At 33.2% G+C, this 23531-nt stretch overlaps 1 protein-coding gene across 1 annotated transcript in view; it reads left to right on the top strand.

Annotated features, from left to right (window-relative positions):
* The window catches only part of LOC129939238 (limbic system-associated membrane protein-like), a 220010-nt gene that overhangs the window by 167328 nt on the left and 29151 nt on the right, over positions 1-23531 (top strand). The window contains exon 6 of the mRNA XM_056047182.1: positions 23112-23282. Within this exon, the coding sequence (XP_055903157.1) occupies positions 23112-23282 (171 nt within the window). The remainder of the gene's footprint in view (positions 1-23111; positions 23283-23531) is intronic.

The raw sequence follows: 23531 nt of genomic DNA, 5'->3' as shown, positions 1-23531 counted from the left end.
ATAACAATCTCATTTCTATATATGCTATCAGTGCGAGTACTCTTTTTCTCTCTACCTACCTGGATGTTTAGTTCTAGGATCGAAATAAAAACAAAAAAAATAATACTTCTGCAAGGATTCATTAAAATCACCCTGAAGCTGCTTTAAAGTTTGAACGAACACCAAGGATTCGAGCTACGAACACAAAACACAAATAAAACCAAAACAACAAAATACGGACGAAAAAAGAATAAACTCCTGACAAAAGTTGGAATTGTTGTTGAGATAATTTGTTAAGACAGGACCAAAAAAGAAAAACACACCAAACCTGAACAAAGATGGGGTTGACCCAAGGGAATATTTGATTGGGAAGAAGATAAGAGAGAAAAGCCAGGACGTAGTCGTCGTCGTCGTCGAGTTTCGAGAAACCTCCAGACTTGCCCCGGCCTTAATTTTCGTTTTTCTTATTTTCTTATCCTGCTGATGATGAGACGAACTCGAACTTCAAGACTCTAACAAGAGGATGAATGCTCCTTTTCTCATCATCTCTTATAAGGATGTGTGTTTTTTGTTGTTTTTAATTTTGTTTGGGTTCCATTTTGATTCAGTTGTTGTGAGAGTTCTGTGTTTCTTGGAAGAAAACGTTGTAGGTTTTGTGTGGGAACTTAACAAAATATACCTTCTTTCAGTTTTTAGTATCAGTGCGTGTACATTGTTCAGGATTGTAGGACAATTCTGTTTAAAGGCAGAAAATTAAACATAAAAAAGGACGAAACTTATTGGGTTGTCTCTTCTAAAGCTCTCAATGGGAGGTCTGTTCATTATTTTATTCCATTCAAATGGAGAAACATACGAGTTTTGCTGACCTATGTTTAAATTTAAACAAAAAATTTATACATTTACCTACTGAACACTATTTATTCGATTTCGTTTATTTCTTTATTTTTGGAAACATGTGCCCACAGTTAACCTATGTCACTATTTGAGATCTATTTCTTTTGGAATTCAGTTGCGTAGACACATTTTTTTTTACATTTGTGTAAAAAGTTGAAATTCTAACATATTGTCGAAAAAATTTCAAACATTTCAAACTTAACGTTTATATCTAATATGCATAAGAATTAAAGGTGTATACGTTCAAAGACGGTAGTTTCCATTACCTGACATGGAAACTAACAGCTAAAACTTATGGCGTTAGATTAAGATTTCAATCGCCATTTATAGAAAAACCTTACGAAATCAGAAACCCCTTGACTCTCTTAAAACTTCGAACATCATCAGATAAAACGCGAAGAGTAGTTACGATTACAATCGATTTTTTAGCGATCGAATATCAAACATTCAACTATAGTATTGTAACACTTCAAACAAAAGCTGAGTTTGACAGATGTCAAATATCAGTGCGCACTAAAAAACCTAAAAAGTTCGCAAAATTGTATTCATATAAAAAATCAGATTCGAAATCTCATAAAAAAAGAACAACAGAAAAATTGTCGGATTATGGTTCAGGAAAAGCATTTTTAAACCATTATTTTTTAATTTGTATATATTTTGTGAAAAATAAAGAACGCTGTTTTGAGAAGCCTGACAAAAAGTTTCCAGAAACTGGACAGAATAACTCGTTTAATCAGCTTCAATCAACTTTTTTTCAAATACTCGGTAAAACCAACTTCTTCCTATATATTGAACTTTTAAATGAAGAAGGATCCTTTTTTCTGGTTGGTGGTATCTCAGCACCGAATAGTCACATGAGGCGACTTTTAAAACTATGTTTAATTTCGAACGGTTTTAAATCTCCTGCGATTTAAATAGGCACAAAATCTTGGACAGATTTTTTAAAACATCAACAGTTAAAATCATGATATCTTTTATTTATTCCCTTTATGGAAAACCAGTAACGTTCATTTATAAAATTCAGAACTTCAAGTTTTACATTTTTTAAACTTGTTTCTTCAATGGTGGGTATTGCTTCAAACGAACATCTATATCTAATAAATTAGGTGGCGCAACAGTCCATGAAGAACCAGGGCCTAGTGACTTACAACTCTCAACCATTCCTGTGTGCGAGTAATGTTGTCAGGAATGGAGGGGACCTACAGTTTAAATGCCGAATCCGAACGGCTAATTTGAGAAAGCACTTTTTCATGACAAGAGTTACTCTTGGAGAATTTGTCAATTCCTCGCAAGAGGCAGTACCCGTGAAAAGACTTTAGATGGCATAGGCAGGGATCGAACCCAAGACCTTTGGCACCACAGTCCAACGCACAAACCATCATGCCACGGGTACTAACGAACATCTAATAAAACTTTAATTCGCCTAGGTAAGGCTTGGATAAGTTTTGCTACGATGGTATCGTCCAAATTTTCCCATTCCTCCACTTGGGAAGATCTCAGCCCATTGAGTGTTTCTCGAAGGGCGCCTCCTTATCATTTTTCAAAGTTGATCCCAAACGTGTTCGGTGGAATTCGTCTCCGGGCTCATCGCAGTTAAAGCCATTACTTCTTGTAAGTAGTCGGTAACGCACCTAGCAGCGTGTGGTCTAGCATTGTCCTGCATAAGCAAGAAATTGTCTCCAATAAATGGTGCGAATGGAACCACATATTCCTGCGAAATGTTGTTGATGTAGGACCTGGAGTTTACCGATCCTTCTACGATGCACAGGTCGGTTTTTCCGTCCATGGAAATTCCCGCCCACACCATGACGGAACCACCCAGAAATTTTAGAGCTGGGCAACGGGAGGGACTCCGAAGAGTATCTTTCACATGATCGTCTCACACCCTGATACGTCCATCTGGTGAGCGCAGACAAATCCTGACTCATCAGTGAAAAAAACTCTACCCCAGTCGGCCTCGGTCCAATCTCGGTAAAGTTGAGCAAATTCCATCTGACGTCGCTTATGCTGTAACGGAAGTCTTGGTACACGAACAGGTCTTCTTGCTCTCGGACCACTCTACACTCCATTTGAGCATTTCCAGCTCTCCCCCCAACGGATTGACGTCTGTGAGACTGCTCAACCGCTGTTTGGTGGCGATCTCGAAGGCTTTGAAGCACCAAATATCGATCATCCCTTGCAGATGTTGCTTGGTGGCGATCTGAACCTTTCCTCCGATTGCAGGAGTTATTTTTCTTTTACCTCTGAATGGCTCTTCTTACCGTCGGCCGTCTCCAGTTTGCCGATCATAACAAGCAGTATATTATCAAAATAATAACAACACATCAAAAAGTATGACTGCGTCACTTTTTTCTAACTAAGTGTAGTTTGATTTCAAATTCTGTTTTTGTTGACGAGATTTTTAGTCGAAAACCAATTTTTACCAATTTAAGTACAATTTTATCTTCTTGAAAGTTTTTTTTTCTTATGGAAACAACTTCTTGTTATTTTTTCAAGAAAATTGAAACCATGACTTCATTTTCATTCACGAGATATCGAGAATCAAATATCAATGTTTACCAATTTTGGGTAACATTTTTTGTTGATTTTAATTTTTAAGAAAAAAACTGACAGTCGGATTTCAAAAAAAGAATTAATTTTCTTGACGAGAATAACTTTTGGAAGATTTGTCAATTCCTTTCAAATTGTCAACATGGCTTATTTTCATAATAAGCCTGAATAACTTTCATTCATTTTTTCTATGGTTAAAATTAAGTTAGTCTGAAATTAAGAAATGTCATATAAAAAGCAGACAAAAAAAACTTGACGTTTAGGTGTTATTCAAATTGAACATGGGCTCTAGAAATTTAACCACTTTTATGTGGTGCCGCTCAAAAACGTCCCTTCAAATGCCAATGTAAAATACAGTAAGTAATTTTTAGTACCCTTAGGAGTCATGTCCACTGTAGTCGTCCATTAATTTTGTATTATCAACACCAAACTGTGAAAATTATCGAGGTGAATCAAATAAAACAATAAATTCCCGTCCCATTAGAAAAAAATTACTAGTGAGCCTATTTTAAAAATATGAACTTAATTAAAAAAAGGTATAAAATGTAGGTATACTAAATCCTGTCTAAATTTTCAATGTGTATTATATAATTTTTGACCCATGACACCTACAAAAAAGAAACCAAATAAACTTTACTCATTTAGTAATGTTTATCATCCCTTTTTCAACTAACAATTCCCGTCCTTTAACAATACCAACAAAAAATAACCTAACCAATAACAATAAATCACTATGATTCAATGAAGGGACCACAATGTAAATTTTTCACAAAAAACAACGTAAATAAAATCAAATTTCAGCTATGCAAAAAAATTCAATACAAACACAAAAAATAGGGGCGGCTGGGGCAGTAGGCATTTGTGATTCTCTCCCGAAATAACAAAATTTATAAAAAGGGAGAGAACGCGTATAAAGAACAAACACATGGGCAAAATAACCCTTATGATTTTCAATAAATTTATATTGATAAACAACTGATGTTAAAATAAACTTCGCAATTCCAATGCCCGCATCTTCTATAAATGGGAAAAGCAGTCCATGAAGCCTTTTTGTTTACAAAAAAATAAATGATGTACTAGGAACACAAGTTCTGTTCAATTAAATTTCCAAAAAACTTTCCAATCATCAACGGAGACATGAATGAATGAAAAAAAAAAAAACTATATTGATTTGTATTTCAGGACCGTACTCAGTACATAGAAATTGACGAAAAGGTTTATTCAAAAGAAAAATAGATGACAAAAATACTCCTGCACAACAAGGTTATAGAGACGTATAAATCATAACTAATTTACTGAAAGTGTTTGAAAAGTCGGTTCGAATTGAGAAAACTTGTGGAAAGGACATTTACACTTTAAAATATCGCAAAAACTTTTTGTTTCTGAAATATTTTAAAAATGTTTCCCATAAAAATTTGAAATGTTTTAAATGAAATTATGATTAAAGTGTTGACGGTTTGTATTCTTAAGAAATCATAAGGCCAACAACAAAATATTTGAAACCAAACAATTTTTTAGCAGTTTGTTTTATTAGGTTTCATTTCCAAGCTAAACAAATTTAAAGTAGACCCAGGATACAAACTTAACAAGTTTTAATATTACATAAATCTTGATTATGCAGATTTCTTAATAGCTCAAAACAGTTTAACCTCCTTTTCGACTACCATTTTTATTTGTGTACATTTAAAGACAAATTTTAAAGGGTACATATTTAAATGAGACATTTTGACCACACCTACAAGTCAATAAATAGAAGTTCAAACGACAATTCTTAATTTCAAATTAATTATGGAAATGAACGTTGGAATCAAAATGCGTATCGTTCACTTCGTGATTTCTTCGGTCAATTTAATCGTCCAGATGTGCGTACAATCAAAGAATCATGTACAAATTTGAGCAAATTGTACTGCAAAAAAAAAGTCTACCTTAACTTGCCGTGTCGTACCCAACAATTGCAAATCTCACGCTCGACATTGATGAACATTATGCATACAGACTTGCATCTACACACTAACAAAGTGCAATTGACTCAAGAATTTAATAGCTGAAAAACAAACACGCTTCAGATTCGACTTCGCCTGACGTCTACGAGTTCAGCCATGGAAATTCAATGCATGCTATCACAATTAAGCTTTGACCTCACGTTTCGTTTGACAATCGTAAGGAAAAGAACGTAATGTTACGTAATGTGACTTCAAACGGAAGCTCTAGTTCAAATTTGCTGAAAATTTGCTTTGTCTGACTGCTCAACAGCTAAAAAAAAGTCAAAAACAGAAAAAGAGTTTCGAAGAACTGCTCATAGATTAAAGAACAACGTAGATTGAGCTCATGGGCCCACCAACGTCTCTCAGTCTGCGCCTCTTCTTGCTCCATGAGCTGAACATACCCACGATAGGTTGTGTAAGCTACTTCCGCGATAAATTCAATTTTTTCCATTTAAAAATTCATATCTTCTACGGCACGAAAAATCAAAACAAACTTTTGAGTGTCATTTTAGTAATGTCATTCAAAGCAAACTAAAAGCAGGCCCATCGTAACGGAGACGAAGCTGAAACGTGTTTGTGTTTTAGCCATAAGCCTCTTGACCGTTTTAAGCGTCGTCAGAATGTCGATAAGAAATGGCAACAGTGGATAATCAATTCTCGAAGAATATCGTCTTAAGTGATGAGGCACATTTTCACCTCAGTGGATTCGTCAGTTTTTTTCCAAAATGTTGCCGGTCAGACAGTTACTGGGAATGGTGATCATGATCACTATCGTGAGAAGATAACGACCTTTTTATGGCCCGAATTGGAAGAAATAGATGTGGATGATATGTACAGGACGGTGCCAATGGCCACACAGCCAACAGAACAATGGCTCTTTTGCACGACAAATGCAATGGCCGTGTTATCTGACGAGGTAGTGATTTCAATAAGCCACCAAGATAATGTGATGTGACACAATTGGACTTCTTTTTTGGTGGTTATTTGAAAGAAAAGGTGTACGTCTATTAGACAGAAACAATTTAAGAGTTAAAGAATAAGATAATTTTGACATTAACGGCATAGACCCTCATTTATGCCTCAACGTTTGGACAATCGGATGGAGAGTGCCGCCGAGGTCGCAGCAGCGATTTGCCAATCATAATAAAAAGAGATCCCAAACATTTTCTAAATAAAACTGGTCCAATGGGTTTTGGCAGCCTTAATTTGAATCCGACTTCAAAATTAATGTATCACGTCAGGTTTTTGAGATAATATTTTTTAAAATACGAAAAAAACACGTATAGGAGCATAAGTCTTTTTAAAGCTATATAAATTTATAAAGTAGCTTTTTTCAATAAAATCACTGATGGTTTTACAACTCTATTCAATGTAGCCAATTATGTCAAAATTTAATTGGCGGTGGAATGTTTCCATGTATGACAGATAACAGAAATGCCAACAGTAGAAAACAGGGTAAATTGTTAAGGAACTAAGCAATACGTTCTCTTTCATTTCAATTTAAAGAAATAATTAACACTATAACCCCTTTCTTCAATATTGAATTGAAATATTTATATTATTTCATATAATATTAAAACAAAAAAACATTAAAAGTTGTTACATTTCACCCAGTCTTACAAAAATGTAAAAGAAACGCTTAATCGTTTTTGTAAAATGATTTTTGCAACAGAAAAACAGTTTTAAAGTAAATTTATGTAACGAATCTGTTGTCTAAACAATTTTTTTTCATCGTATTTTTGAAATATATTAACATATAGATAAATTACGTTAAAAACGGGTTCGAGGAAAAAATTGAAAATTAGAGTTAGGATTCAAAGTCATCAATAAAAAATAAGTCCAAAACGTATTTTCCAAAACCATTAAGTACCAAATTTAACTTTTTCTTAAACCTTCATATAGATTCAAACTTCATAACGAATGAGAATTTCCAGAAACTAAGATGATACGATACTAAAATGCTTTAAATCAAAATTTTTTAGAGATGTTCTGCGTTTTTAGTTGTTTTTAATTTTAAAGAGGCATATTTAAAACAGAATTAAAGGTGAGATTCAATTTAATGGGTTATGACTTAAGTAGAGGTAAATCGGTGGAAACAGCGTTACACACCTTAGTACGCACCGTCGAATATTCTCTCCATCATAAAGAGTTCACTATGTATGCTTTCCTTGAAATCAAAGGTGCCTTTAACAACGTGGACACACTGCACTAACATCTCTAAATGTAGAAAGTTCACTTCGGGAGTTAATTCATTTACTTAGTTCATTCACTCAAAACTTGACAACTCTTCTCGCAGACGATTCGTTAGTAGAGGAACACCACAAGGTGGTGTTCTATCCTCTCTCTTCTGTAACCTAGTGGTAAATAAAATCCTAACTATTCTTGATGCAGAGGGTTTCAAAGTGATCGCCTATGCAGACAACGTTGCTATAGCAGTTTCAGGAAAGCATCTTAACACCTTAAAAGAACCTTAGATAGACTAATACTTTGGGCTGATCGGTGTGGACTGGGTGTTAACCCACACAAAATCGATTTAGTCTCCGTTTTTGAGGAGATACACAAATTCCCTTTTGTCAACCCACCGTATATTAAAGGAAACCAATTAAAATTCTCAGACGGGGCTAAATACCTGGGTCTTGTTTTAGTATAAAAAACTAAATTGGAAACACAACGAACAGGAAAGAGTCAAAAAAGCTACTGTAGCTCTCCTTTTCTTCAAAAAAGGTATTGGTAATAAATGGGACTTACAACCTAGAATCACGCATTGGCTATACACATTGGTAATTAGACTGATTTTAATGTACTGTGTGGCAGTATGTTGGACTGCTTTAGAGAAAGGTATAAACCGGGATAAATTAAATAAAGCCCAACGTTCAGCTGCCTTTGTATAAACGTATCACTTCGCACGACTCCATCTGCGGCACTGGACACCTTACTCTACCTAACACCTCTTGACATATTTAGCAAACAAACAGCAGCAAACTCTGCTATTCGCCTCAAGGCTTCGTCGCAGTAGACCAACAAAAACATTGGCAACTTTGTAATTCTTAGGTATTTAGAATCACAAAGTACACAGACTACAACATCCCCCAACTGCAATTCGACAGAAATTTCCAGATTTCTATACTAGATCCTTCTGGGAGGATAGGACACTCCTGGAAGATAAGTCAATCCTTTTTTAAACAGATGGTTCAAAAACCAAAGAAGGGTTTGGTGGAGGTGTGTACTCTGAACGACTGAAATTAAGTCTCTCATTCCGCCTTCCTAATCATTGTAGCGTGTTCTAGGCGGAACTTTTGGAGATAAAAGAAGTCTTGTCCTGGTTTAGAGAAAACGTGATATCAACATCTGATATTCATATTTTCTCAGATAGTCGGGCTGCTATCAAATCCCTGGACTCTGTCTCTACAAACTCTATAGTAGTCCATAACTGTCGATCATCTCTAATGGAGATGGCACAACAGTTTAATATTCACCTTTGCTGGGTGCCGAGCCATAGAGACCTTCCAGGTAACTGTAAGGCAGATGAACTCGCCAGGAACGGTACAGTGCAGTTCATCTTACCAAATTTGGCACGTACTGGCATACCAATCGCTACTTGTAAACTGTTACTAATGCAAGGCGCTATGAAGAAGACAAACACCAGGTGGAACAACATCAACACGTGTTAGATCACTTGATATCTCTAAGCCGATCGCATATAAGCTCGATAATAGGTGTGATACCCGGACACTGTCTAATAGGAAAGCACGCCACGCAACTAGGCGTATTCTCAAATGACTTTTGCAGAAGCTGTATCATGTTCTGTGCAGATGCCCTGCTCTGGCTCGAAAACGCAAGAATTACCTAGGAGAATTCTTCTTTAACGATCTAAATCATATCAGCATAATCAGCCACTCACGTTTCGGACTCAAGCTGGTTCCATTGAGCTAAGATTCATGTGGTATCACAATGGTCCATTAAACTGGCCTAAGTGTGTCCGTTTCCATCTTGGACATCCACTTTAACCTAACCTAACTTAAGTATTTGAAGGTGACAATTTTTTTTTGATTTATAAAAAAAAACGTTAATTGGACGGCAAAAAAACGTCGCGAAAGTACAGACATCTTTCCAAAAATCTTTTATTTCGACTCTAGGAACCTTGAAATGTCGAGAAATATCGAAAATGTTCAATTCGACAAACCAGACCCATTACAATAACTACCTATTAGGAGTTTATAATATCAACAGAAGGGCACGTTTGGGAAGTCATAAGTGTGGTTCGCATCCCAGCCTCTTTGCGCATTGCTCCTTTTCGAGAAAATGTCATTTATATGGCTCCTTAGGCATTAAATCCTTCAATAAATGGGCTATAGTTAAGGAAAAATCAATACGATTGGGGTTATACCAACTACAATCCTTGCAATAAAACACTTATTTTACCAATTTCAATTCTTACAACAGTTTTTCAATCTTCTACTTTCATAACTTGAACATAGCCGTCTAAAGGGCTTAAATGCAATTTAATTCCCTATATTTCTTTCTCATATAATTTTTCCCTTAAAAAAGGATAAAATAATTTGTACCATCTATCCCAAAGTCCCCCTTAATCTAATCTTGAAAACTCATTTAATTATCAAGAATTGATTTATCCCAAAAACTATATCAGTGTAATCTTTTTCGAAAACTTATCTTTCTATATGCATAGATATGAACACTCATAAATTCACTTTAATATTTTACAATTTTTCATTTGATCCCTTTTGCATTTATCGAAATATGTAGGTTTATACAAAAATGAGAATGAGAATAAGAAAATCCTTTTTATTCCATTTTTTAATATTCTCATAATTCATTTCAACCAATATATCTCTGTTCTAATTTAAATCCTTGTAACTTTTCCATTTTACAAAATCCTTATAGCTTAACCATACACACAAATGAATACATGTGTAGTTATATTCCCCAAAGTGCAATCTAATCTATAATTTGCTCCCAAAATAACCTACATCATCCCCAACCCCATCCCCTAAAGACATTCATTTTCATTTTCCTTTTTTGTAAAATATATATAATACCAGACTCTATATTCAACTCTTTGATATAAAATAGGAACAAATAAAAATAATAACTAAATCAGATAACATGCAAAACTCATTTCTTATAGAACAAACTTCGACTTAGAAAGATGCCCATTTCGTAGCCTCAATTTTCTTACATAAAGAGGACCAATTCTCATATAATCGTAGAATATGGATGAAAACAAAGACAAGAAAGGACGAATAGAAAGAAAAAAAAAGCAAAAACTAGTTAGGTACCCACTATCCTTTATATATGTAAAAACTATCCTCCAGGGTGTCATATGAAATATATGTCTCTCTGATAAAGAAAAGGCTTTTTCTTTTTCGTGTCTTCATCTTCTTCTGCTACTTCGAGTATAACAAATCCAAAATGTAATTCAATAATATTTTTAAAAATTCCAAGCATGCCTCGGAGAGACCACTAAATAAACCAAAAGGGATGACCATTTGTCTTAGTTTCTTTAAAAAAATATATATATAACCAAGAAAACCCCGCACCTTCCAAAAAATACACACTCGCTTATGTAAGCTCACTCAGAATCCTACTTTCTAGTAGCTTCGACTTTAATCCGAATCACGTAAATTTCTGGGAAAAATTCACTATGAAAAGGGCAAATGGAACAAAATATAACAAAAAAAGGATTCACTATCTCGACTCGACTCGACTATCCGTATCCTCAAAGCAACATTTTACAATATTTATCTTTTTTTTCATTTTTATTTGTTTTAATGGGTTTTCCCAGGCTTTCCTTTTTATCATTGAAGAATATCTTATAGATGAACAATACTTTAGTTTCAGCATATTGTAGCTTTTCTCGCTGCTATTTTTTAAACAAAAAAGGGAATATTGTAGTGTATATGTTAGGTTACGTTACTTTACCTATGTACCTTTAAGGATAATATCATTTGAGAGGTGGGTACGAGAGATAAGGGGGAAATATGTAGCTTGTACATGTGAGTGAATTTAATTTCCTCTTTTTCTTCTTTTTTATTCTGTTGAGACTTTTTTAAAAATAAATAGCAAATCCTTGGAAACCCCAAGGTAGACGAAACTACGGCTATGGCTTTGGAGGTATAGTTTCTTTCATTTTTTATTACTTTAGGGTAATTTACTGTGTAGACAGTAAGTTTGAAATACAAAGAAGAAGGAAAATGGGAAAAAGGAACTAATTCTGTGGCAAAGAGGGTTATAACTTATAACATTATGACAGAGTTAAGATCTTGTGCGATGTAGGTACATTTATGAACTTGCGAATGATAAATTTGTGTCTTCCTTGAAGCTTGAAATAATACAAGTCTTCTAAGAGTTCATCGAGTTCATCTTATGAATAGAAATTGCAAGTTAGACTCGCTTCAATAGTTATCATAATTCAATGTAAACAATTTATTTCTTGTTTCTTGTCTTTTTTGGTTCTGTATGGTTTGCCCATTCTATGTGTATTCTTCCCGACTTTGAAAATATTGGAATTTATTTTGTTTGCTTCAACCCTAATTTTCCTAACAAGAATTGTGATATTTACCTTTTATCGTTCTTTGTTGGGTTAGAAATTCAAAAAGTATTAAACGGGTTCAAATTTGATATCCAAAAAATAAACGTTGGTGTGCCCCAAGGCTCTGTTTTGTCTCCGACACTTTTCCTTATTTTTATAAATGATCTTTTGTCTGAAACTTCTAACCCACTTTATTGTTTCGCTGATGACAGTACCCTCAGCTTTTCATATTCGTTTTTATAGTCTCATTCTTTTCCTTCGGATTTAGACAACCAACAGCAGCGTATGATAAGCTCATTAAATTCTGATCTTGACAATATTGTCCAACCTTAAGGAAAACTCAATGCTGTCTACTGCGAAACAGAGCGTAGCGTTCCCCACTGCCTCTATGTATGGGTAGTGCTTGAACCGAAAAGACTGAAAAGCTTTAAGTTCTAGGTTTATGCATCACAAACCACTTATTGCGGATTTATCATATCGCCAAAAATACTGCTAGGTGTTAAGGTTTTGTCCAATGATAGAAGTTGCTTAAATCTTCTGATCTGCCTACAATTTACAAAGCGTTTACTCTTTTCAAACTCGAGTAAAATTTTCATAAATGGTCTGGTGCCTCCAATGACATACTTAAGACTTTTGGATAGAATTAAAATGAAAACTCCTTAAACGAAAGACGTTGGTTCTCTTTTTGAGACATTTATAAGTCTTGAACACCGCTGCTAGGTGTAATGCCTTTCATGTTATTTACTACATATATTTTCATAAGCTATTTTCTAGGAAAATAGCCAGTTGCAAAATTTATTAAAGTTTTGAAAATTTAAAGCTTATTCTGCAATATTTCCATTCTCTAATAAGAATGGTTTTCTTAGATTTCTTTGAAGTGCTTTGCTAAGTTAGCATCAAAGGTGTGTTATGACTAAGAAAACATTGAATGGTACATTAAATATAACAGTCACAAATAATTCCTGGCTGATAAAATGCAAATCATTAACTAGTAAAAGGCTAAAACCTTATTTTTGGGGTATGTTTTGCCAAGTTCTTAGCAAGCTATAAAATCTATTAAAAAAACATAGAAAACATAGAAGAACAAATTCGTCCTATAAATTTTGTTTCGCTAATTTGACATTTATGAATTTTTGATCAGTTCTAACTAAACTACCAAACATTTGGCGGATCTATATGTGGTAGATATTTTAGTTGACCTTTTGGCAAGAATTTCTGAAAAGAATTATAATACCAAAAATCTTCTGATCCGCAAACTTTAAAATATCCCTTTTGACCATAGTAAGCAATTTACTCAGAAATTGTCAAGTATTCCATCAAACAGAAATCAGTTTAGTTGCATGTTCATAATTTTAACCTTTAGTCCCATTTCAATAGAGCTATTAAGTACAAGGATTCGTTTTTTAGCCGCACTACATGAATGTGGAAATTTTTTACCTGGGTGCTAGAAGCAGTTTAAGTCATTTTCGTATCTTTGTTAGTCTTATTATGAAAATTCTAAACAGTTAGTCAATAGTTCATTTGACGTTTTGAAAAATCTTGAATTTAATACTTTTATAATTTGAAAATAGTTTTAGAATAACTGTTTGTGCAAATTTCAATGCGAAACTTTGATTTTAACTGCTCAAAATTCAGAAACCACATGATGCTAGTTTTAGGTCTTAAAGCTTTTGAAGAAACCGCAAAGTTTCCCCAGTTCATTGTTGCTTCCAAGACTTAAATGGTTTACCAATAGATGCGCTCAATACATGAACAGAATTGATGAAGTTGTTGTGCAAAAACTCTTGCCTTTGGATAGTGTTGAAACACGATGCAACTCCTTAAAAGAGTGTATCTAAGCAGCATACGGGAACCCTATTAATACCAATGTCAAACATTGACAGAAAATATTATCTCGATGCAAGCAGAAAAAACAATTGCGAAGCAAATAAGAAGTACAAAGCCCTATGTAAAGAAAAACAAAGATCGTACTACCAATGCATTTCCAGTCAACTTGCAAGTATTAGCACAGCAAAAGATTGGTGGAAACTGGCTAAAGAAATACGCGGTAATCCTACGAATATTGGAACCCAAATTAAGGCTTCTGAATTCATGTCATATTTCGAAAACTCCCTTAATTCAGATCGATTAAGCAGCTGAGAATATTCCTGTAAAACAAATCTAGTTAAAATACCTGAACTTGATCACCCAATTGATTTGAATGAAGTAAAGATTGCGATTAAATCTTCAAAGGAAACAAAAGCTCCGGGTATAGAAGGCATTCCATATGAGGTTTACAAAAATGCTGAAAAGAATCTACGAAACAGACACAATACCAACATCCTTCAAAAGTCAATTATCTTTCCGCTCTTTAAAAAAAGGTGACGCTTGTCTTGTATCTAACTATCGTGGGCTTTAATTTTTAGATACCCTCTACAAATTATTCACCTCAGTTCTCTTAAACCGTCTCACTACTTGGATCGAAAACAACAATGTACTCAATGAATTCCAGGCTACATTTCGAAAAGATTAGAGTACCATTGATCGGATTTTCAATCTTTCATGCCTTATTCAGCTGCAACTAAGCCAGAAAAAGAAACTTTATGCTTGGTTCGTAGACTAAAAAGCTGCGTTGCACAATATTAACAGAAAAGCTCTTATTCGCAAACTTATAACATTGGGCATCTCGACGAAAATGATTAAAATTATCAAACTATTCTACCAAGATAAGGGATGGAAGCAGTACCTAATTTCTTTAGAACGAGCAAAGGCGTTAAACAAGGCTGCGTTTTGAGAGCTCTGCTTTTTGTCTTGTTCTTAAATGACCTACATTTTGAACTCCCCATCGGAATACATGTGGAAAAAAGAGGCTGGGATGCGACCCACACTGATAAGTTCCCATCCCGTCTGTCGATTTGTCTTGCTTAAAAGTTTGTCATTATGTACTCGTATCAATTTTTACCAAATTTGCGTACTTTTTTGTGTAGATTTTATTTTTTATGAAAAAACTTACAGATTTTTATATAAAAATTAACGAATATCGAAAACAATATTTTCTGTGAAATAAAATAAGTTTGAAGCCAATATTTTTAACTTTTGAAAAGCTATTTGAGTCGAAAGTAAATTTTTACCAAGTTTTTAAATCTTTTTTTTAATTTTTTTTAGAGTTTTATTTTTATGTAAAAAAAATGTTAATTCGATTTTTTTCAAAATTTTTCAAATATTGAAAACAATATTTCTTATAAGATAAAATTAGTTTGAAGCCAATATTTCAAATTTTTGAAAAGATATTTGAGTCGAAAATCATTTTTTACCAACTTTTGTTAATTTTTATTCGGTTTTTGATTTTTTTGTAAAAAAAACTGTCAATTCGATTTTTCTCAACATTTTTCCGAATATTAAGAACAATATTTGTTATAAGAAAAAATAAATTTGAAGCCTAAATTTCAAGTTCTTGAAAAGATATTTGAAGCGGTATTCAATTTTTACCAACTTTGAGTAATGTTTTTTTAGATTTTTATTTTTTATAAAAAATCTGTCCATTCGATTTTTCTCAAAATTTTACCAGATGTCAAAAAACATTTTTCTTCGTTGCACAAAATTGTTTTGGAGCTGAAATCATATTTTAGTCGTAAAATTTTGGAGGTGACAAATTTTTTTTTCAGTTTTTTTGATTTATAAAAAAAAAACCGTTTAATGGATTTTTTTCAAAAAAAAATATTCTTCGTTACAATATATTATATACAATTTAATTCAAGTTTCTAGCGGTTTTGGTTCGTAAGATATTTAGGGTTAACCAAAAATGTCACCTTTTTTTCAAACTGCTATGGTAAAAAAAACCACCCATCTTGAGAGCCCTTTCTACATCTTTCTGCCTTATCATCTGTATAACAAAATTTATTTTAAATCGATATCTCGAAATCGAAAATCGAAAGAGCCTTGCAACATCAAAAAATGCAATCAACGCAACCTGGTCTAAGCTGCCACAGATCAATTATGTATTACTGTGCTCAAGTATGGGGGTACAAAGAATACATACAATGTGAAAAGCTCCAAAGGTTTTTTGTCAAAAGATGTTTCAACCTACCAGATAATACACCATACTACGTTACAAACATCGAAACCGGTATTCCAAAAGCGTTTCTTACTACTCTTGAAATACATTTGAAATATATGCGAAAAGTTTTCAGTCTACACAGCTCTAGATTACCACGCATACTTTCATTTGAAATACTTCTAGAAGCTGAAACAATAAATCCAATTCTGAACAACAGCATTATCTTGTTTTCATAACCATTTTTTAAGAAAATCGCCATATAGTCCATCTTCCCATACCATTTTTTTCTTCTTTTGCCTTATGGAAAATTGTCTACTATATTCGATATTTTATTATTAATACGTCTGATTTTAGCTAATTTTTGAACGATTGCATTTTGAAAACCGGTACATCTACCTTCAAAACTTTAAGCTCAAATTGTAGTTAGTTAATTTTCTAATAGGTAAAAAGTACCAATAAGTAAAAAGAGCTTGACATTTTACTATAAATTAGGCTAACATTATAACCCAAAAAATAAGCACTACCGCATTTAACTCATGGTCTGATTTATGAAGAATTGTTTAAAAATTATTAGCAGGTTTTGAATTTGTTCAACTTTTTCTAGAGACACATCAATTATTAGGGTTAGCAAAAAATATATTCACCATTTGTGCTTTATCCTTTCATTTATTAGTTTCAATGTATTAGTTTCTTAAAGGACTGCTTGAAACCTCTTGTTGTTAGAAGGTATATTTTGTACAAGATGAACCCATCACAGTTAAATTGTGAGCAAGCTAACATATTTCTACTGAGATCTTTTATATTGAAAGTCGTAATAATGCTGACTTGGTTTGACGGTATTTATATTGCACACTTTTACGACGACTAATATTGACGTCCTATGATTTATCACCTTTAGGTTTTCCGCCTCCTTACCTTTAAACGTAAGAAATGTCAAATTTGCACATTCATAACTTAAAAGTATAGTAAAAAATAAAATAAGTCAAAGTGCTTGAGATTTTTCAAAAATGTAAATATGCTATTCACTTTTACTATATTCACGTTGACGCACTTATCTATAGAAATGCCAGAAAATTGGATTTTGTATTCATTTTGAAGAATCTTTTATAATATATAAATCCTTATTTTTTTGTATTAATTTAGAGACCTCAAAAACAAATATATGAACTTGTACGGCATATTTTTCAAAGAGCAATATTCCTTCCATTTTCTAGTTCAACTTTTCTTATTGTATTTATAAATACTTATCTTCTGAAAGTCTTTGCAACATATCCAACTCAATTCACTGGAAATTTTAGTTATTGTGGTTAATTTAACTACAAATATTACTACACTTAGTTGAAATTAACATGGATTCTTTTTAGAACCTTTAAACAATGCATTTTTCATTTATACAAAGTTGATTTTTTTAAATTGAATCATAGCAAGGAAATCATCAAAATTGACAATCGGAAAGAGATTTCAGGTGTATAACTTTAAATTGGCAACAATATTTTAACTTGTGGCCATTTTGTCAGATATCAAGTAATTTATTTTTAAATTTGGTTTGGCTTTTTAAAATAACATTGTAAACAATCGATTTGGAAATCATTGTTCTTTTTTCATAGAGGAATTAAGCTTATGGATGAAGCTCACTTATGTTTAACGGAAACTTCAATGTTTTACTATACACTATACAGGGTTATCCATTTTGCGGTTTCAAAAGTAAATTTAAAAAAGAGGCTGGGATGCGACCCACACTGAAAACTTCCAATAAAGATTTGTCTTGCTTAAAAGTTTGTGGGTTTTCGTGTTTTGTTAAAAAAGTTGTAAGTTGAATTATTCTTAAAAAAATTAAAATTACCAACCATATTCTTCATATAAAGAAATAGTTTAGCTTGAAAATCTAGTTTTGTTAAATAGATTTTCAGTCGAAAACAAATGTTTACCAATATTAGTAGTATGTATTTCTTAATTTTTTACAAATTAGATGAATAAAATTAATTCGAGAGATATCATGGAAAAACGGACTGTTGGACTTTTATAAAAAACTGTCAATTCAATTTTTCTCAAAATTTTTGAGATTTTCAAAACGTTATTTTGCTTTGCACAAAATTGTTTTTGAGATAAAATCATTTTTTATTCTTAAAATTTTCGAGGTGACAATTATATATATAATATACAATTTAATTCATGACGCTAATATTAGTCGTTGTAGAGATATTTTGCATTACAACTCTAGGGGCCTTGACATGTCAAGAAATGTCAAAATTTTTAATTCGACAAATCGGGCACAGTAAAATAACTTCCTATGGTTAATAAAACACATACAAAATAATTTTTTTGATATGATATTTCTTTTCTATTATAAAATTTGAACGTTGACATTATGTGTAAAACACTACATCATTTTAATGACCACCACGGGAATTGTTGCAAGCGTTGATTCTTTTGAAGAAATGTTCGCCCACTTTTTGACACATATTGGGTGCTTTCTCAGTCATAACTTGACGAATGTTGCTTTTAAAGTGCAGCGGTCTCAAATCAAATGATCTTGGTGCATTATAAGTGTATTACAATATCTATAACCAATCCAGTCTATTCAAATTTCTTCACAATTTTGCAAACTGCTTGCGTAGTGGCTGCGCATGTTGGTAAATTGTGCCACATAGAATTTGCTATCGCAAAGGCTGTTTCTTTTACCATAAGTTTACATGTAACTATCGGTATACCTATCTCCTCCCTTTCAGGTGAAATAGGCATGACGGTTCCATTTTTAGCGAGTTCATCGGCTCTACAACTTCCCGTGATGTATCTGTTGACTGTCAGCGAAGATGCGGATATCAGAAGTTGATATCACGTTTTATCTTAGCCAGGAGAGAACCTCTTTGATCGCTAAAATTTCCGCTAGAAAGACGCTACAATGATTAGGGAGGCGGAATGAGATGCTTAGATTAAGCTTTTCTGAGTACACACCACTACCGACTCACTCATTTGTCTTGAATCCATCTGTATAAAAATGAATACTTTTGTTATCCAGGAGTTTTTTGTCTTCCCATTCATCTCTAGATGAAATGGATACCTGGAAGTTTTTTCCAAATAGGCGTTTAGGAAAAGTGTAGTCTATGTGCTTTGGTATAGAACCAAAGAGGTTCAAAATGATGAAATACCCCACATTGTTGTTGGTCCGTTGAGATGAGCCTTCAAGGCTTATCGCTGTACTAGCTGCCACTTGTTTACTGAAGATGTCGAGGGGTGTCAGATGGAGGAGAGTGTCTAACGATTATGTAAACCATAATCTCTTCTTAAAGCATGATATTTGGCTGTGGAAAAATCCCCATTTTTGTAGCAAGATAGTATAACGATCCATGTTCGTAAATGTTCCATGTGTGATTCATGATGTAGAATTGCAGCCATATATTTCTGAAACCGCAAAAATAATAACCAGTTATTTCTGCATACTCATCTTCTAAACAAAGACAATTTTTTTCGCTGAAATATTTGGCTGGTTACTGACTGTGGCTTCAATTTCGGTAACATCAAAACATTTTACCCTGCAATAACATGGTGAAAATTTTATATTGATGAAGTCTCTTCATGACTGCCCCCCCCCCCCCTCTGATATGACTCGCCCACAGGAATTATTGAAAGTTGTTTGTCACTAGGTTCTGGTTCTCTACGAACTTTTCCGCCACATAATTTATTTATTTATTTTATAAGTATCAGTAAGCCAATTTTTTTCCCACAAAACAAAAGAACTTCATACACAAATATCAAATAATGTCTCTTTGTCTTTTTCAAAAAAGATGTTTATTATTTCTTAAAACTTTTTGTTTGTAACTGCAGCTTGAGATTTCCTATTAGTCATTAACATTTCAGGAGAAAATTATTAAGAATATGTATCTAAAGTGTATAATGTGGTAAAAGTCAACGAAATCAGTCTGGATTTGATAATGACAAGCTTTACCTTTGTAAATAACTTTTAAATTACAATAGACTGTCACTGTCAATTTTCAGGCATTTCCAGCTTAGAAAAATACTACCAGATTTTTAATTGTCTTCATTCTCTACTAGCTTTTTACCCGCGGCTTCGCCCGCAGTGGAGAAATTAAATAAGTATGATAGATAAAGGGTAAGGGTATAATAATAGAAATGAGTCAATATAATAACTAAATTTTATTGCTTGGCTGAGATCAACAATTTTTAAAAATAACTAAAGAAGTTTCAACACCTTAATATATGCTTATTGAAATGCAACAACAAATGTTAAAATATATTTCACCGTAACATTAACGTAACGTTAATTTAAGATATTTTTATAGACAATGTTATAAGTTTTCCCGTCGGGAGCAAATATGTATAAATTCCGGGCATTAGATACACGTGAACAGGCTACATAAAGTTGACCATGAGAGAAGCATGGGTTTTCTAAATACACTCCTGCTACCTGTAATGTTTGTCCTTGATCCTTGTTCATAGTAACAGCAAAGCTAAGCTTGATGGGAAACTGAACCCTTTTAAATTGGAATAGAAGGTCAGTGGGAATAATTGGTATCCGAGGTATTATAACACTTTTTCCCTTACCGACACCTGTTAAAATAGTAGAAATAAGTATGTTCTGTCCCAATTTTGTTATCCGAAGCTTTGTTCCATTACATAGCCGAGAAGCATCTAGATTTCGCATAAGCATTACTGGTACATTTAGTTTCAATTGAAGTTTATGTGACGGTACACCCGATAGTTCAAGTGAATTTAGAAACTCCACAGGATATGAAGTACTTAGTTCCGTATCCATAATTGTATCTATTGACAAATATTCCTTCATTTCTCCTTGAACCTCGTTTAAAATGTCAGTGTTGATCCTATTTACAATTTCATTTCTTGGTGCTAATATTGCTCTTGCACACAACCACTGATCACTGCACAAATTTTGTTGGAATTCCGCAAAAACATTAGCAATGAGATCCACATCACTTTCTATTAAATTACAAAATTCTCTTGACAGTGATATGTAGCCTTCAGCGTCAACGTCTAAACAACCATCACCAATTTTCAACAACATTTCTGCGTAAAGTCCTAAATTCACGTCATTATGAAGATGCACTCACATATTCGTTTTCAGACGGAGTTTTTCAACTGTCGGCCATAAGCTTGATGATTTAATGCACGCTTGAATTTCATCTGCTGGTCTCAAAATTTGAATCACTGGGAGGGTTTGACGGAAATCACCGGCCAATAAAACTACCATGCCTCACATTATATCTGTACTATCTCGCAAGTCCTGGAGGGTCCGGTTTAAAGCTTCTATAGCCTTCTTGTGAGACATTGTACTTTTGTCCCACACTAAAAGCTTGCATTCTCGCAGCATCCTACCTCGTGAACTATTTTTACTAAAATTACAGATGGGCGAATCTTCCTGTGCCAAATTCAATGGTAATTTTAAAACGGAATGTCCCGTACGACTGCCCTTTAATAGCGTCGCGTTAATACCTGACGAAGCTACAGCAACTGCTATTTTTTGGTCTTTTCTGACGGACATCTATACTAATATTATAAATGCGAATGTAAGTTTGTTAGTTAGAGTAAGAATTAACATCAGCGAATAAGATCTAAAACAATAAAGTAACAGCTAACCACAAAAATTACGGATAACCTTAAAAATGTGAATAGTATTATACTGCATGCAACGACAGAAGAAAATAACAATAAATATAGAAAAATCAGAAGCAGTTGAAACTACTCGTATATTCAATTGAATTAGATATTGTCGTCACCGTCGGTAATAGAGTGGGTTGGTATTACAGTATTCAGGGTTGAAACTTTATTACTGCGATGCTAGATGATGCTAGATGGCGTTGAAGTAGCTAAATTCGACGATATTTTGACAAACAATTTTCTTATTTTTCGTAAAAAAAATTATTTTTTGTTTTAACAAAAAGTATCCTATGTTACTTCTAATACCTTCAAGAGTGTATGTGCAAAGTTTCATGATGATCGGTTAAGTAGTTTTTGCGTGAAAGCGTAACAAACAAACTTACATTCGCATTTATAATATTAGTATAGATATAGATTGAAACAAAACTATTTCTAACTTTTTAAAATTCGTCTGAAAGAAGAAATAGTAGATTCTTAAAAAAATAATTCGACTTTGTTCTATGAAACACTTTTAAATTTCAAGCTTAAAGAATTTGTATACAAATATATGCAATTAAATTGAGCTGAATCCCTTGCTAAGTGCAAATTCCACTAACTGTCAATAACATGATACTCACCCATCAGCTAGGTACTTTATGTTAGATGATTTCACCCCATCGGATATTGAAACATTTACAAGATTATGTCATTAATGTAAATTCGTCATTCGATATTGTCAAACTAGAAATTTACACTTACATATGTATGTTAATGCGCTATTGTAGAAATATCAGCTAAGAATTTGACCAGGATGAAATTTCTCTTAAGTTCCTGAGATTAAAAATTAATGGCATAACCTTCTCAACAAAGCTCTTTGTCGTACTGCAGACCAATACAAAAGAAATCATTTGAATGCTCTGATTCTCATTTTTCTGATTAAAGTTTTCCACATTCTAAAATGTGGAAAATGAAAATGGTATACCCTTCAATTTTCCGTAACTCTTTAATGAGTGTTGTTATACATTTTGTTTACATTATTTAAATATGAACAATAGTAAAATAGTAAAATGTTCTAAAAGTAATCCAAATGCGCGAAATATATAAAAATGCAACTGCATCATTCTTCAAACAATAAATGGTTTTTCCTTTTTTTTAAAATGAGGATAAGGCTTTTGTCTGTTTGTAAGGGAAAAAGACCAGGTAGCGCACTTACTGCAGTTAACCAGCTATTTTCTAGGACAATAGATTTATCCTGGTTGTGCATACAACGCCCGGCCAAACATTGCAATTGCATATCAAACACTTCGCGCATAAAGCATCATTGAGTGGATGGATCCTCTTCTCTTGAATGAAGCAAAAGCATTTACATTTTTATCATCATCGTCATCATTGAGGATGTCCTATTTTTGTTTTTGTATTTGTTTCCATTTTCCAATTCTACATAAAACTGATTCATTTTCTTTCTTTTCTGGTGTTGTTGTTGTTTTTCTGTCTTTCTGAATAGATGAACGAAACGTATCAGCATCCTGGCAAATGGCACGAGTTCCACATCAAGCCGATACCAATAAGGACCGATGGTAGCCATTTTATAATGTCGTATGTCATCAAAAATTTAGAACATAATGCCGTGTACGAGACGATTGTGCAGGCGAAAAATCGATATGGATGGAATGAGGTAAGTAAATACATATAATATATACATATAGAGATAGAGCAACATACTCGTACCTTCCTTTTTTTGCGGATTTTAAATATTTGATCAGGACTTTTTTCGTATTTTTTTTGTTGTGTTATCCTTTATTTATTATATTTTTATTTTAATCGAAGTCCTCAACACTATAACTACGAACATACACACCTCGTGTCACATGAATAGGGACAAGCTGTTTTCCGTTTATTATTTGACGATATTTTTCAAACCCTT

Source organism: Eupeodes corollae, chromosome 1 (assembly GCF_945859685.1).
Source record: "Eupeodes corollae chromosome 1, idEupCoro1.1, whole genome shotgun sequence".
Classification (NCBI taxonomy): Eukaryota; Metazoa; Arthropoda; class Insecta; order Diptera; family Syrphidae; genus Eupeodes; species Eupeodes corollae.
The sequence above is the reverse complement of the archived record's forward strand: the minus strand, read 5'-3'. Positions and strand labels throughout refer to the sequence as shown.